General features: G+C 38.0%; 1 protein-coding gene across 4 annotated transcripts in view; it reads right to left on the minus strand.

Annotated features, from left to right (window-relative positions):
• SMURF2 (SMAD specific E3 ubiquitin protein ligase 2) overlaps positions 1–17495 on the minus strand; it is a 98655-nt gene that overhangs the window by 25999 nt on the left and 55161 nt on the right. For 2 of the 4 annotated variants that reach the window (XM_080923525.1, XM_080923524.1), the window contains exons 5-10: positions 17354–17419; positions 13086–13170; positions 10724–10807; positions 7660–7862; positions 5318–5402; positions 633–791 (exon numbers count right to left, since the gene is read on the minus strand). In XM_080923525.1, coding sequence (XP_080779651.1) covers positions 633–791; positions 5318–5402; positions 7660–7862; positions 10724–10807; positions 13086–13170; positions 17354–17419 — 682 coding nt within the window. The remainder of the gene's footprint in view (positions 1–632; positions 792–5317; positions 5403–7659; positions 7863–10723; positions 10808–13085; positions 13171–17353; positions 17420–17495) is intronic. The other 2 variants (XM_080923526.1, XM_080923527.1) reach the window with 1 other exon arrangement.

The raw sequence follows: 17495 nt of genomic DNA on the forward strand, positions 1-17495 counted from the left end.
CTAAGACCTTGTCTATTAGTGCTATCAAATAAGGTAACAATGATTCAAGTTAGGCCTGGTGGTGTATGTAGGCTACCTAAGGCACAGGATCCCAAGTTCAAGGACTGCTAAAGCCACAGAGTGAGTTCAGGACCAGCCTAGGCAACTCAGTGATAACACACACGAGAATAAGTTATGAAATAGTTAGAAATGAAAGAATTAGCCTGCTCGGTTCCAACTTCTGGTCAAGCTATAGCCTCTGTAAACAGCCTTCTTGCCTGAGCACTTCTCATGTATACCTATCCTGACATTTTTAGTACTACTTCCTGTTTGAGCAGAGTGAAAGTAAGATACGTACTACTTCAGAGTAAAACATCTCATTTTCTTTCATATACTCTGGTCAGTAAAAGTAAATTATAGCTAGGCATGGTGGTTGTGTCTACAATCCCGACACTGAGGAAGCAGAGGCAGGAAGGTCTGCCAGGCTACACCAGTAATTCAAGGCCAGCCTGGACTGTCCCTTGAGAACTCATAAATATACATCAATACTGTAAATTTAAGAGAGCACATATTCTTTCACATTTATTATAAAAAGCACATATATATCCTCTTGTTTAGAACAATATTTTTATATGTGCTGCTTCGAAACTTACTTTAAAACTAAATGCAAGTTAGCAGAGAGCCGGGGATCTGTAAATTGTGTTGTTCTGTTGTTATGGTCAACGAAATAAACTCTTCCTGTTGCGGTATTGCGGATCTCCCATCCAGGAGGCAAAGGACCAAGCTCCTCACAATTGATGTTGCTAAGATCCCTGCAAAACAAATATACAACAGAAATACCTCATTACTGGGCTTGCTGAGCCAAGCAATTGTATGTGACACAGAACAATTCCATGAAGTCTGAGAAAATGTATTGTTTCAGAAACTTGAGATGCTCAGTTGGAATCTTTAATTCCCAATGGTTTCCCAAACTTGCACATTCAACACCCAATCCCTAAATGGCTCAGAACTTATCACAGACTCTGGCTTTTAGAAAGTTCCTGGGCTTTAATGTAATACTTTAAATTCATACAGAGCAATCACATTACTTGCCAACATAAACTACACTTTAATATTTGTTTGACAGAAAATATTGTTTTACAGCATCAATGATATAAGAAATTTCTATTCAATATTTTCTTTCTTTACTATATCATATAAAGTTGGTATAAACAAACGTGCATACAAGGAGTGATTGTATGTTCTCCAACAAAGCAAAACTGGAAACATTACTAAAATCCTGATCCTGGAAATAATTTTTTTTTTAAACAAACTATGCTGTTTTAAATTTTGAAGTCTATAAACTTCATGAAGAAAAACCTGGTAAGGATACTTAAGAGGAATGCTTTAAGGCTTATTGCAGCAACAAAAAAAAGCTCAAGTATTTTTAACAGACAAGAACCATTGCTACTGTATCACATACATAAGGACCACACAGAACACAGGGGGAGACACTGAGGTGGCTAGTAGGGTGGGGTGCCCAGAGAGACAGAAGATCTTAGCCCTCCTCAACCTCGTCCTATGTGTACTGCTTCCTTCTGGCTTACAAACCAGCAACAGCATTGTAAACTTTCATCCTCTGTCCTGCTAGATCAACACCTTCCACAAAGAGGGACCATCCCAGAGTGTTCAGGTTACTGGAAGCTGCAAGTGAGGATATACAGTATCCATGGAGGCCATTTCCAACTCTTGGAGATTTCTTCAAATAGTGATTCTAATTTCTGCTTAAGATTGATTCTGAACACTCCTCTGCTGCAGAACAACTAAAGCTTGAAAAACCACTACAGAAGAGGCAAAGCAAAGCTCTGAGAACATTCAGTTCACAACAACCAGGAAGAAATGACTCCCTGCTGAGGCAAGCTCAAGTGGGACTTGAGAGGCAGCTGAGTAGGTGGAGGTCAGCACCTAGATTGGGAAAGAAGCACTGAACTTCTCAAGCTGAGAGCTCAAAAGGGTGAAGTAATTCTAGACCTTCCCAAATGCCCATCTTAGGTTCAGAGAATGCCAGCTAATAAAGATCAAGTAACACAACAGGCACAGTGGCATATGACAGTAATCCCAGCACTCAGAGGCTGAGGAAATAGACTGCAAGTTCAAGCCTAGCCTGACTATAGACCAAGACTGTGTCATCTCTCTCTCTCTCTCTCTCTCTCTCTCTCTCTCTCTCTCTCTCTCTCTCACACACACACACACACACACACACACACATACACACACCCTTTAAAACCACCAGCAGCAGGTGAATTTCTGTATATTCTATGTCAGCTAGAGCTACATAATGAAACTACCTCAAAATCAAACAAAACAATACAACACAACACATCAAATCCAAGAAAGAACTTCACACAACCTAAGGTCAATGAAGATTTTAGAAGTGACCACATGTGACAGCTAGTATAAACGGTAAGCAAAAAAATTAAAGCTTCAACTAAAAGAGACCATAAAGAGAATGTAGGGTGTGATGTTTAAGATGTTTAAACAAGGGCTGGAGAGGTGGCTTAGTGATTAAGGACACTGGTGGCTCCCCCAATGAACCTGGGTTTGATCCCCAGCACCTACATGGTAGGTACCTCACAACCACCTGAAATGCCAGTTCTATGGGAATCAGTGCCCTTTTCTGCCTTCCATGGGCACCAGACATGTATATGGTACACAGATATACATGCAGGCAAAAAAACAATCCATATACACAAAATGAATGAAAAATTTTAAACTACAGCATAAAAATTATGTAAAAAGAACAGAAGATAAAAGCTAAACAGAAAATGGTTTGCTTTGGATGTACAAGCCCTGGGTTTGAACTCTGGCACTGCAGATTTAAAAAACAAAAAATAATACAAATAACAAAAGAGGCATACAATTTCAAAGATGAGTTATTGAGGAAAGATTTAAAAGGAACAGGTGCCTTTACTTAGATCAAACTTTTAGTAGTGGGAAATTAAAAGTAGTGACAATTAAAAGTATAAATTAAAAAGGTAAAACCCCAGAAATGATTATTATGCTAAAATGGAGAATAATTAACAAAATATGAAAAGTTAGACAGCATCATAAAAACAATTCAAGTCTGCATTTCAAGACTTCAGTGTAAGAGAAAGAATGACAGGAATTAAAGAGATATGCAAACCACTGCCACACAGGACTTCTAAGACACTGGCTCCTGGACTACTGTGGGCATCTTTAAGCAGAGCTAAGCTGGAGACACTACATAGACAAGCTCTTTTGTTTGTTCTGTTATGGTTTGGTTTTGTTGAGACAGTGTGTAGTCCTGGCTGTTCAGGAACTCACTCACTCTGTAGACCAAGCTGCCTTTGAATTTAGGAGATCCACCACAGACAAGCTCTTTAAAGAAACCCACTATACTTCTTTACTGGTGTTTAAAGAGACTCAGCAGACTTGTCTAGGCTTTTTAATGCCTGATTTAAGCATATAAAAGGAATATAACCTCCCATAAAAGAGACACATTTGCTAAATGATACTCCAAAACAAAAGACAAAATACAACTTTTAGGATAATTGGGGCATATAGACAAAAAAACAAAACAAAACAAAACAGGGCGTTGTTAATTTAAGGTCTTATTCAAATATAGGTGTCATTACTCCTCATAAAACTTATGCTGTTATTTGAGGCAGAATCTCACTATATATGTTAGGCTGGCCTAAAGCTTGTGATCTTGCTACTTCTGTTTCCTGAGTGCTAGAATTATGTATACATATCATAACTCCATTGGGTCTTCAATACAAAAGATCAGCTTTTTTTTGTTTTGTTTTTGGAGATAGAGTCTCATTATAAAGCTGCCTAGTCTGGACCTTGCAATGTAGCTATGTAAACCAGGCAAGCCTTAAACTTATAGATATCTGGGTCTGCAATTAAAGGCATACCCTATCATGCTCGACTTTTGTCTACATTTTATATTTTTGGGGAGAAGAGCTCACAATTTCACAAAAGCCTAAGTTCTAAAGTCCTTAGGTTTCTGTCAGTGAACTTAAATATAAAACTCTCCCTCGACTACTGCTTTCTAAAATTTATTCATTTTATTAAAAGAGAGGAGGAAGAGAGAACACTACTATATTGTGGAGACACAGAAATGGCAAACTTGGTAGAATAATTAATGACAGCACATTTTCTGGGTTGTCACACTTCTAATTCTAAACTGTGTAACAAAGAAAAATGTTTTCATTATTTAACCACTTTATTTATAAGACACAGGATCAAAGCAACCCCAGTCCAGTCAGTCCCATCTGTTTTTGATTCAACTACATAATAGAGGTTTGGATGTAAGCTTTAGGAAGAAAGAGCTCTTCGTCTCCCCACTTCCCCCACAAATGCTTTGCCTTGTTTTTTGGATCTGACTGGTATATCATATATAAAACCTCATTACATAAATGTGTTTGTACACCACAGAGCTGATTCCAATTAAAATTCAGGTCTTTTTTTTTTTTTTTTTTTTTTTGTAGGTTCAACTAGATTAGATTACTTGGTACTTAGTATATGGCTCACTAGAAAATAACAAAATAACTAATGTGTGAAAACCTCATTATGTGCAATAAAAAGGTACTCAAAATTAATAGCTCACTGGGAAGTGTGGTCACTCAGCAGGCTGAGGGAGAATTATTAGAGGAACTCATGACTAGCCTAAGCAGAACCAAGGACCACATCTCAGAACAAACAACAGTTAAGGTGGTAAATGGCAGTGACTTACCCATGATCCTCCTTTCCTCTTCTTCCTGGTCTCAGCCTTTTAAGTGCTAGTGTTATACTGTGTCTGAGGGTGTGCAGCTTCTAACACTTTCCCCTACTGCTTTTTTTTTTTTTTTTTTTTAATGGGTAAGCTTGCACGTTGTTCATGAAATTACTTTTCAGTCTCCCACAGACATGTATTTTGCCCACATATTTTAGCAAGGGTGCTAACGGGAAAGAAGTCTAAGACTAGCAGAAAGCTAAGGTGAGACCGAAGACAATATCTAGACTTTCTACTAAGTATAAGCTGAAACACTGCCAGGAAGAACCAAGCTTTTATATAAACTGGTTTTAGCAGTTAATTTTTATTTGTTTGTTTCTTTTGTTTATAGACCCTTCCCACTAGAAGTTAATTTTTTTTTAATGAGAAAATCCTGGGTGAAATGGATAGTCATGGTTGCTGTGAAGAATACTTAAAGGCCAAGAACAGTAGTAGCTCACACCTTTAATCTCAGCACTCAGGAGGTGGATCATTATGAGTTTGAGGCCAGTCAAAGCTATATAGTAAGACCTTGTCTCAATAAAACAATACAATACAATAGTATGTAAGATATGTTCTTACCTAGGCACTCGCGGATCATGCCACGTGCTCACACCAGTCTGAGTATGTAAGAAATATACCTGACCCTGCTGTGTTGTCCTCTGTTCTGTAAAGACAATAAAAACATACTCAGTTTTTCATATTCAATCAAACACCATTATACTGGATGATACTCTAACAGGATAATAATCTCCCAATCTCCCAATTGCCCGTTTAATTTCTTACCACCCCTACAAAAGTTTGACAAATTATTTATTTGGTTAGGCATAGTAGATTCCAACACTCAGAAGGCAGAGGCAAAGCGGATCTCTATGAGTTTTGAGCCAAACCTGGTTTACATAGTGAGTTCTATGCCAATCTAAGCTACTTGGTGAGACCTGTCTCAAAACAAAACAAATCATTTCTTCAATCTCTGGAAACAATTCCATAAATGGCGATGAGGTGAAGCCAGTACCCCAAAATCGATCAGACCACTCACAAGAAAGGCTAGCTACTTTAAAAATGTTTCAACAGAGCTTTTTAAAAATTTAAAAAGACTTCTAGGCTAATGATGTTTTTCACTATGGCAATTTTATACCCAATTTTGTGATTTCTCTTTTCCTAAGAAAGATATATCAAGATTTTTTTTCTGGACTGCAAAAACAAGGTGTCACAAACCTGCAATCCCAGCATTCAGGAGGCAGAGGCAGTGACAACAAGTCCAAGTCTAGCCTGGGCTACCTGTCAAAACTCCTGGCCATATAGGGTATAAAGAGATCCTAATGTAAACGAAACATATCACATAGTCATAAAACTAATTTTTAAAGCATAATGGAAATTCATGTACTGTGGGGAGAGAAAAAAGCCTGAAAGGTGAAAAGACAGGAAAAGAATGTGTTGTGTTTCAGTTGTCTTCTGAATGGAAACACATTCACAAAATACAGTGAGAATGCCACTGTGTAAGATGTAAAGCTATTGCTGACATCAGAGCACACTGTATCTATAAATCTGCCATGAAGTCAATGAACAACTTCCACCTAAGGACTGGCTCCAAGGACCCGAAGAAGCTCACTGACTATGTGCCTGCCTTCAATCTCACACTTAGGAAAAAACCCAACACTGACAACAGCTACAATAATTTCATCCCTGGTAGCTATTTTAGTCCCTTTTTATTCTTACAAAAGAACTCAAATCACACACACTGTAAAAATACATTTCACCTTTACTCCAAATAACCTGGCTGATAAGCTCCATGGGAATTATCTCTAACATATGATGTAACAATAGACACATTTTCCTAACTTGCTTTTTACACCAAACATAAGACACTTCACTGGAGACTATATGTCATTTCTTGCAACAAACCTACATAGCTGTTACTATTATTCCTCTCATTTTACAGAAGATAAATATAGGGTGTCTCAGGGTTTACAATATGATCGGTGTCAAGGCAAAGCCAGGTCTGTTTTCCATACTGGAATCACTCACTGCAGGGCAAGCCAACTGATGGGGCATAGAAGTTAAATGAAACGTTTTTTTTCAAAATAAGAGGCTGAAATTTATTTTAAAATAAAACTATAATCATTTGTTCGCAAAATAGTTTTTATATAAATTCTACAGTAAAAATAAAATTACTTAAAATATGTAATTCCAAATTTTGGTCATTAGGTGTCACTATCACAACATCTATAGTATTGGGGGGGGGGGGTCTTGTTTCATTCCATAAGCTTCCTATAATAACTGTGTGACTTGTATCTACATTTTATTATAAATGAGCATACAAGCTAAATACCTATGGCCAACTGTTGGTTAGACAGCCTTCTAACCATTACAGACTTTTTAAATTTGGAGATTATATTTACTCTAACACAGAATCCCTAAACCCTGATTACCCACCCCCAAAACTGTCTAGTGTAGTATGTTTCTGCTATGACCATTCCACAGATCACAGGGCCTTAATCATGTTAGCACCCCCAGGCCATATTAACTTTCAGACGTACTTTCTAAAGTACAGTGTGGTGGTGCATACTTATAACCCCAGTGTGGTGAGTGGGCAGAGAAAGGAGTATCAGGAGTTCAAGGACTGTCTGCCTATACTGGGAGCTTGAGGCCAGCCTGGGCTGTATGAGACCCTATCTCAAAACAGACAATAACAACTTTTTAAAAGTTAGTTCTCTGGTTAAGTGGTGGTGACTCACACCTTTAATCCCAGCACCCAGGAAGCAGAGGCAGGCAGATCTCTGAGTTGGAGGTCAGCCTGGTGCACAGAGAGAGAGCTCCAGGACAGCCAAGGTGACACAGAGAAACCCTGTCTCAATAGAACAAACCCAAATAGTTCTGACGCTCTTAAAGCAAAACGAATGTTCCCTTTGCTGTTCTCATACCGTAGCCTTCTGGGAGGTCTGGGGGAGTGTGTAAGTGTGTCCTGCTCATGTAATTTCTATGTCGCTGAGACCGGACTCTTCTCTCTGCTAGTCTGGGGTCTGAAGACTGTCCACACGTTGCACCATTTGTTCCAGTAATTGGAGTATTCTCATCCACAAAGCAGCTAAGAGGTCTGCCAGGACTACAATATTCTGACGCCGGTCTATTGAAAAGTGACAAGGGGAAAAGGCACCAATTTAGACAGTAAAACTAGGTCTCTAGACAACATATACACTATAGTGAAAATACAGTAAGTAAATCAAGCAAAAAATGAGATGACTAAAGGAAACACAATTTCAATTAACTTTTTATAATATCCATACATGTATGTGTGCTACTGGGTCACCAAGCACAAGGACTTAGACCTGATTTCTACTATTTTCCCTCCCACAGGGCTTCTGACAAGTAGGTGTTCCTTCACAATATTAATTTGTCCAAGTCATGTGACCTTTAGTTCTTGGAAACAGTAACTCTTGCTAGGTATGGTTCTTTGTCACTCAAAACACAGTTTATACTTAAACATCACCTCTTTGGAGAGGTTCTAATGTAAAGAACTCACCCTACAATTTGATAGCAAACATAGTTCCCAACTTATGGTACAACTTAGAAGTTTTGTTGGTTTTGTTTATTGGGAAAAGACCTCACTGTAGTCCAGGCGGGCTGTGATTCACAACAATCCATTGCCTCGGCCTCCTGCAAGCCAGGCCTGCAGGCATGATGAGCCACCACACACAGCTCTCAACCTGTCATTTCCTGACCTTATAATAGTCAAAAGTCATCAGCAGTGAGTCAAAAGTGCACTTTAAACTTATCTTTTCCAGGGCTAGTGAGTGATATACATGGTATAGAGATCTTCAAACTACATAACAGTAGCGAAGTCCAGCTCCCAGTCAGCTACTCATCAGGAGGTAAGTAATGGCTGCTCTATAGCATACCTCATGGCTAAACTACATGAAATACAGTATGCGTATTAAACATAACCTTTTGACTTTTAACTTCATTGGACAGAATCCCAATCATCAGGTCAAGAATTAGTTGACTGCCTTAGTTTCTCAATGCAGCAGTCAGTTATCTCTTGTATTTCTTATTTATTCACACCTGCATCTTTGCTCACTGTCTGCTACAATATTACAGGAAGGTTAGGTGGCTTATCCCTATTGTAAATAGCCATGACACCCTGTTACTAACATGTGAGGAATAACAGTACCTTAATAAATGTCATCAAATAAAGAAACTAATCTGTCTCATCAAGGAATTTCTATTCTATAAAGCAGCCTTCAGAAACAACAGGTAATGGAAGAGTTCATCTGTTAGCAGTAGGAAGAAAACCGAGGGCATCACTCAGGCTAGGCAAGTTCTCTACCACTGAGCTGTATTTCCAGCCCAAAAATTCATTTATTTTATTGAGGCAGGGTCTCACTTCATAGTAATTCTCCTGCTTCAGACTCCTGGGCAGTGGAATTAGAACTGTAAGCCATCACACCTGAATTAAAAGCTCTTTTTAAAAATTATTTTACGTGTGTAGGTATTTTGTCAGCATGTGTGTATCATATGAGTGCCAGGAGAGGACATCAGAGTCCCTGGGACTAGAGATAAACAATCATGAGCTACTATGTAGGTAACTGGGAATCAGATCTGAATGCTATCAAAAACATCTCTCCAGCCCCAAAAGCTCATTTTCAAATTAACATACATGTGAAAATCAAAGGTGAGTTAGAAGAAAGCAGGCTTTACTTTAACACTGACATAGATATAAATTCATTTATGCTATTTTTTTTTTAAAAAAATAGGTTCTTCGGTTTAACTGATACCCTAGGCAGCTTGTTTTAGAAATAAATATAACTTTGAGCTCAGCATGTTTCTTAAAATGACAAGATAGTTCACTCACTTCAGCTTAAACAAAAAACTCGAAGCAACTAAGGAATGCTGATATCAGAAGAAATAGTCTTCCCTAGGGAAGCACATCAGCTGGCTATTTATTACCAAATGGTCAGTCCTAAAAACATACGTACAAGTAGCAGTATATGGCCTGAGTAGGTCATATTTTTCTATTTGGGAATCTTTATACACACACACACACACATTATATATATATATACATATATATAAATCAACATTTTTTAAGGTGGTGAATTTGAAAGAAGAGTGTGGGAGTAGCACATGGGAGGGTTTGGGGGAAAGAAAGGGAAATAAGAAATTATAAATAATTGTTTAAAAGTTTTAAAATGGCAAGGCTTTAATCAGACATCCAAAATGTAATAAAACATTTTCTAAGCTGGGTGTGGTGGCACGCACTTGGGAGGATGAAGCAGGAGGACCTTGAGTTTAAGGGTAGGATGGACTATATTTCAAGCTCTAGACCAGCATGAACCAGAGAGCAAGACAACAACAAAGGAAAAAAGGGAGGAAGGGAAGGAGGGAAGGAGGGAGGGAGGGAGGGAGGGAGGGAGGGAGGGAGGGAGGGAGGGAGGGAGAAAAGCAAACAAGCAAGCTTCATTTCAATAAAACAATCCTCAATAAACAAAAGCAGATTCAGCAAATGAAAACCATTTAATAATTTATTCTGAGTGTCAGGCCTGTGCAGTAATCACCAGGGGAGCCAATAAAACACTAGCAGAGATGTCATTTCTGCTCGAGTCTTACTTGTAAACGGGAGTACAGAAGAGGTGAAGCATGCACCTTACTCATTTGCAGCTGCTTTAACAGCACTCCTTTTCAGTTTCCAGCAACTGCTTTGCATCCTGATGTCTCTACACAGGAAGCACCACAGACAGGGCTCTACCTACCACCTGTCAAGATCTACTTCAGAGTTTTCCTTTGCAAGGCCACCATCTCCCTACCACTCACTCTCAGATACTCACCTTCCATATGGTTTTTTTGATCATACCTTACTTAGCAATGATCTAACTCACTCTAAGACCTAATGGTTTGTACCAGCATAAAGCAATGGGAAAATCAGAGAATGAAGAGGAATCCAGAAAAGGCTAGCATGAACCATAGAAAATACTTAAAAAATGACTTTACCGTGTTGGGCGTTCCCACTGTGTAGTTCTTGTTATGTGGTTTAAATACTGGATTCTTCCAGAGGCAGTCCGCCTTTCTTCCCAACTGCGATTAAAGTATTGAGAAATAGTTCATTAATAAGTGTCAGTCAGAAGTGAGACTTGGAATGTCTGCAACCACTAAATCAGAAAGGCTTTTCTATCACAAACCTTAGAAGACAACCCAGGTGATCAATTCATAAAGAGCCGCTATTTTATTTTCAACGTGTATTAGAACTATACCACGGTGTTGACAGAACGTCAAGCTATTTTTGCTGGGGTCATATTTTTTCTTATCAGCCAAAATGAGAATCTTTAAAAACCTTAGTAACACTTAAGGTGACAATAATTTTCTAAGAATTTTGTGGCATATGCCTGAACTGACACATTAATCATAAAATTTATCAAATTTTACACCAATTAAGCAAATGATCAAGGATTAGAATCCAGTCTAAAAATTTTTAATCCCTTATAATTAAAAAATTAAACTCCTGGGAAAGGATCTAAAAGTTCTGGAAAGTAGCTGAGCTGTTGAAACTCAAATTTAAATGTTATCTCCTATTCTACATGCATGGATGTCTTCTCTGTCTGTCTGTCTGTCTGTCTGTGCATCATGTTCATGCCTGGTGCCTTCAGAAGCTAGAAGAGAGCATCCCATCACCTGGAACTAGAGGTACAGATGGTTGTGAGCCACCATGTGGGTGCTGAGAATTGAAGCTAGGTCCTCTGGAAGAGCAGCCAGTGCTCTTAACTTCTGAGCCATCTCTTTAGTCCTCTAAACTAATTTTTAAAAATAAAAATGCCATTTGTCCCTAAACTCTTTATGCCATTTCATCTAATGAAATACCCAAATGACAAGAGAAATGTAGCTATATCCCTCCTGTGGCTACAATTATAATACAACAATAATCAGCAAGAAAAGACAGGTTATGTTTCACATTGGTATATTGTCTTAATATAGTTATTACTTCATCTTTAACTTCATTGTGAAAAACACCACAGACTTCCTCGTTTTCAAAAAAGAATTAACAGACTTAATCCAGCAGTTAAAACAAAGGGCTAGAGAAGTGGCCCAGTGGTTTAGAACACTTGCTGTTCTTTTAGAGGGCCCAAGTTCAGTTCCCAGCACCCGCATCAGGTAGCTCACAACTATCTGTGTGAGTCCAATAGGCACATAAACACATGCACAGACATACACATCTACACATAATTTAAACATTTTTAAAAGCCAAAACAATCTATAGTTATTTTTACTAATTAAAAATGTATGTTTACTTATATGTTTATATTTACCTGAATATATGTGGGAGTGCATATGCCATAGTACAGGTATATGGGTCTGAGGGCAATTTGTAGAAACTGTTCTATCCTTCCACTTTGTAGGTCTGGGGTGCCCATTGTCAGGCTTGGTGGCAAGCACTTTATCTCCTAAGCCATATCTCCACTAGCCCCTATATTAATTTTTTAAACTGATTTTACAATCTACTTTTATTTATGTGTAGTGCCCCAGAAGAGGGCATCAGATCACCTGGAGCTGCAGTTACACATGGCTGCCTGACAAGGGCGCTGAGGACTGAATTCACATTCTCTCCAAGAGCAGCTCATGTTCTTAACCACTGGTCTACTTCTGCAACACTCACTGATTTGTCTTTAAGGTTTATTTTTATGGGCTGGAGAAATGGCTCAATGGTTACGATACTGACTGCTCTTCCAGAGGTCCTGAGTTCAAATCCCAGCAACCACATGGTGGCTCATGACCATCTGTAATGGGATCTAATGCCAATGTACAGGTGAGTTCCAGGCCCCCAGAATTGCAGAGGTGCTGTGCTTGGTAAGCAGGAGTTGTGCCACTGAGCAGAAGAATAAGGACCAGAACCCAGGTGGTCACTATACACTGCCTTTGCTGCCACAGTAATGAAATAACATTATATGCTCAACTGCTTGACACAGTTATTCACAATTATACTTCACCAAATGTTATAATGTTGCAATTATTATTACTCAATTTTCTTTTCCTTCTTAAAAAAAAAGCAATATTTAAATTAAATTAACTTGTATACTCTGTTCTAGATAATTAATGAAAAATCTTTTTGTTTAAAAAAATAAATGTACAGAGTAATTTTTTGAAAAAAAAAATTTCCTTCTCTTCCTTTTCAAAACTCTTTTTAAATAAAATTTAACACCACTTATGGCAAGTCCTTAAAAGTTTCCAAGTAAAACAGAAATCTATGTTCTATTTCTATACTCATAGAAATTCCAGGTGCATCATCAACAGCAACTCCTCTATCACTAGGTTGGGGGCAGCACTGTTGCATGTCTCTAAGACTCTGATGATGTCCACTTACCCGTCTGGTAAATCGTTATCAAACAAACGACTGCAGTCCACAACTTGTCCTCCTGTGCCTATTCGGTCTCTAGATTGAAGACTTACTATTAAAAAACAAAATCATAATTAAGATTTTGACAGTGCTTTCCAGTTCTGTCAAGCTAAATAAAGCCCATCTTAAGCCAAGTGTGGTGGCGTTTGTAATCCCAGGACTCAGAAGGAAGGATGAGGCACAAGAACCGCTGGAAGTTGGATGTCAGCCTGGGAGCACAGCAAGTTTAAGTGCAGCCCTTGTCTCAGAAAACCAAGTAACATAAAATCTAGATTATTTTTCTACTGTAGAATAATTGAGCTGAAGATATAATTCAGTGAGCGTATTCTTGCCTAGCATGCATAAGGCTCCCAGCACTGCAAAAACCAAAGTAAGAGTTTAGAATGAATTTCTTGGTTTCTACTAAAACCTGTAACTTCTTTTTCCATAAATTTTTTTAATGTAATGTTTTTTAAAAAAAAAATCAATGTCTTCTCAATTTTTGTCTTGCTTTTGGGAGAGAGTCTAGTGCCTTTTCCAACATCAAAATGGGACAATGTAAAGTCTGTCAGTCACTGCACTTAAAGAGACAGGACATTAAGAAAGTCTGAAAACAGTCTGAAACTTCCCATGAACTTAGGTTGTATTCCTGAAAAACTGAGCAGCTATAAAAATTACACTGGATCCAGCAATAAGACAAACGTCGGGTCCCAGGAGTATTAACAGCATGACAGTATGAAACTACTACTGAGCAGCTATAAAGCAGGCTGCACCAGAACCCCTAAATCAGTGCCAGTTTTCATAATCCCAGACTAAATAATAAGGACGCTAGGTTACATGATAGCTCTGAAGATCTTCCTTATTCTACTTTTTCTTAATTCTATTTTTGGCATCTTTTCCAAAGATAGAAGAGATACAGCCAAATTTCTTTTTATAAAATTCCCAAGTTACAACATAAAATATGATATCTGAGGACTTTTTTTCAAAGAAAGTTCTCAAAATTTTGCTCTTTAAATTTGGAGGGAGTGCTATTTTTTAGGTTTCCTAAAAAAGATGCATTTATTTTATGTGTCTAAGTATTTTACCCACATGTGTACATGTGCACCACATTAAAGGCCTAGTCGGAAGTCAGAAGTCCCTAGAACATAATGGATGGTTGTGAGTCACCGTGTGAGTGCTGAGAACTAAACCTAGTGGGTCCTGGGCTAGAGCAGCAAGTCCTCTTAGTCACTGAGCCATCTCTCATTTTTGACATTCTGTGGCACTGTGTGACAAAAGGTCTCATTGTGTGGAAAGAGTGGCCTTGAACTAATCATGTTGCCCACTCAGCCCTCAAACTCATGGGAATCCTATTTCTTTAGCCTTTTTAATGTTGGAATTATATACATGAACCACTACACCTGGCTAAAATTTTGAAAAAATTATTTCAAGATAGATCTCCTTTATATTAAGTTTAATTTAAAGGAGAGAACGGTAATATACTATACACCTCAGTAAATGTAAATGTTTTATAAAAAATAATGAAGTTATTTAGTTTTCAAATATAAGAAAAATAAAGTGAGATTTCCAGAATGAGTCTTGCTTGCCTGCTTATTTATTTGTTTAGTTTTTTTTTTTTTTTTTTTTTTTCAAGAGGGTTTCTCTATATAGCCCTGGATGTCCTAAAAATCTCTCCATAGACCAAGCTGGCCTTGAACTAAGAGATGTCCCTGCCTCTGGCATTCTGAGTATTGGGATGCCAGTATGCACCAACAACCTACCACAATGTTTTTAAAACACAGGGTTTCATGTAGCTCAGGCTAGCCTCAAATTCACAATGTTGCTTAAGAGGATCCTGTACACCTGATCTTCCTGCCTCTACCTCTCAAGTGCCAGGATCACATGTATGTACCACTGTGCTTGGGTTGGTTAGGTATTTAATTATTTATTTTTGCCTATAAGTTTATGATTTTTTTTAAATGTCTTTGTGTGGACTTCTGCCTATAGAGGCCAAAAGAAAGCCTGGAATTCTCTGTAACTAATGTTATAGGTGGTTCTAAGAGCTGCCTGATGTGGATAGTGGGAACCAAACTTGGGTCTTCTCTGAAAGAGCACCAAGTGCTCTTAACTGCTAAGCTGTCTCTCTAGCCCCAGAAGAAAAACTTTTGCTCCACAAACCAGACTATCCTCAACTTGAGAGCCTCTTCTCTCTTCCTCCTGAATGTTGCAGTAACAGCTGTGTACCATCATCCAACTAAAAAAGTTAGCTTTTTACAGTGCTTTTTTTTCATTTTTCCCAAATGCTATCGTTAGCTAGATATGAGAGCTCATGCCTATAATCCTAGCACTCAGAGATGGCTGAGACAGCTGACTCACTGTGAGTGCAAGACCAACCTGGGTTACAGAATAAAATCCTGTTTCAAATAAACTGTACAGACATCATATATATAAAATCATATCCATGTATATGTACATATATTTGTGTGTATGTATATGTACAGATGTATATAGGTGTGTGTGTGTGTGTCTAAGTCCCTATGTCCATGTTTTAGAATGACATAACAGGATTTTAAAACACAGCTAATATTGTTCTTAATAATGGTTATACTATAAAATCCAGTTTAACACAATCTTTACATTAAATATATAGGCATAAAGTAAAACACTTGTCCTAATAAGTACATTTTCAATATGTGATGAAGTCACGTTTGCTATGTGGTGGTAAGTATTTGAAAGTCTAAGCTGGTCTCAAACCTATGTTCTACCTGCCTCAGCCTCCCAAGTGCTGGAATTATAAGTATGTAGCACTGTGCCTAGTTTGAGATTTTTATAAATGCAAATTTATAGCTAGTGAAACTACTTTTGTTACCCCAAACTACTAACTAGCAAGCATCACATAGAATACCAAATGAGCAGGCAAATTACACTCAAAAGGTTTGTGTGAAGGGATTTATATTTGAAGTATTTTACCCTTTCTCAGGTGAAACACAGAAATTATCAGTAGTCTTGTACTACAGATGCTTCCAAGAGTAAGTGTCACAGGATTTGTTATGTGGCTACTCGGCAGCTTTCCATCCACAGATCCAAACTCTTGCTGTACTTTGGGGAACTAATGCTTTTCTGAAAGAGTTAGAATTATTTTAATCTAAATCCTGCTCTACCTCAAGTAGGGAAACAGTAACTTATTTTAGTTTAAGAAGCTCCAGAGCCATCTGCCAAAGAGCCTACCTCACCATGCCTCTCCGTCAATCTAAAATGGAGCCAATCCCTCAAGGTCAGCTGAAGATGGTCAGTATGTGTGTGTGTGTGTGTGTGTGTGTGTGTGTGTGTGTGTGTGTGTGTGTGTGTGTATGTATGCATGCTATGCATGACTTTTAACAAAATATTGTCTTATTTAAAAATTAATTTCAAAATTATTTTCATAAAATTAGTAACATCATCAAGTACTCTACTATATTTGAATACTTCTAAGAGAATTTCCTCCTAAAGTCTCAATAATTCTTTACAATAACAAATGCTGCTTTTTTCTCTTTTGACATTACATTTTGTATGTGTTTTATTTGTATTTGACTGTGGGCTGTGTGTATGTCTGATTCTAGAGTTGTGGTATGGGGTGTACACATGGGCACTGTGTCTTCCCCTCTCACTCTTCACACTGTTTCTTCAAAGCAGGGTCTCTTCCTGAACATGGAGCTCAGCTTCTCAACAAGCCTGGCAGCCAACAAACCCCCGAGACCCTCCTGTCTCTGCTCCTCTCAACACTAGAGTTACGGGCGGGCTGGTACCATGCTGGGCTTACTTCTGTTACATAAATACCAGGATCTGAACTCTGGCTCTCATGCTTGCACAGCAAGGCGGTGCCATCTCTTCATCCCTACATTTTTTATTTATTCACTTATTTATTTAAATTAAGTTAGACTGTATCCTGAACCCACTGTAACATCTTATATGATTCATGTTTAATTCATGCCAATACCAAGGTATTCAGAGGTTATTTAGACAACTAAGAATGGGGCTCAGTTGGTAGAGTACTTTCCTACCATATCAAAGTCCTCGATTTGATTCCCAACACATCACAAAACCTGCACTCAGGAGACAAAAGCAGGATGAAGATCAAAAACTTAAGGTCAACTTGGCTAGACAGCAAGTTCAAGGATAGCCTGGGCTATATGACACTCTCTCTTTAAAAAAAAAAAAAAAAAAAAAAAAAAAAAGGTACTCAGACCTATGGCAGTTTAAAAGAAGCTAAAGTTCAAAACTTTAAATTTCACACTTACCTACAATTTGTCCTCGAACTGTATCATTGTCATTTGGCCCCAGTTTGCATAAATCCAACCTCTGATCTATTCAAATGAAAACAAAAAAGCTAGTATCAGAAATTCTAACATCTATAATCTATGAATGATACATTTTCACAGA

The sequence above is a fragment of the Micromys minutus genome (assembly GCF_963924665.1).
Source record: "Micromys minutus genome assembly, chromosome: 10".
NCBI classification, from domain to species: Eukaryota; Metazoa; Chordata; class Mammalia; order Rodentia; family Muridae; genus Micromys; species Micromys minutus.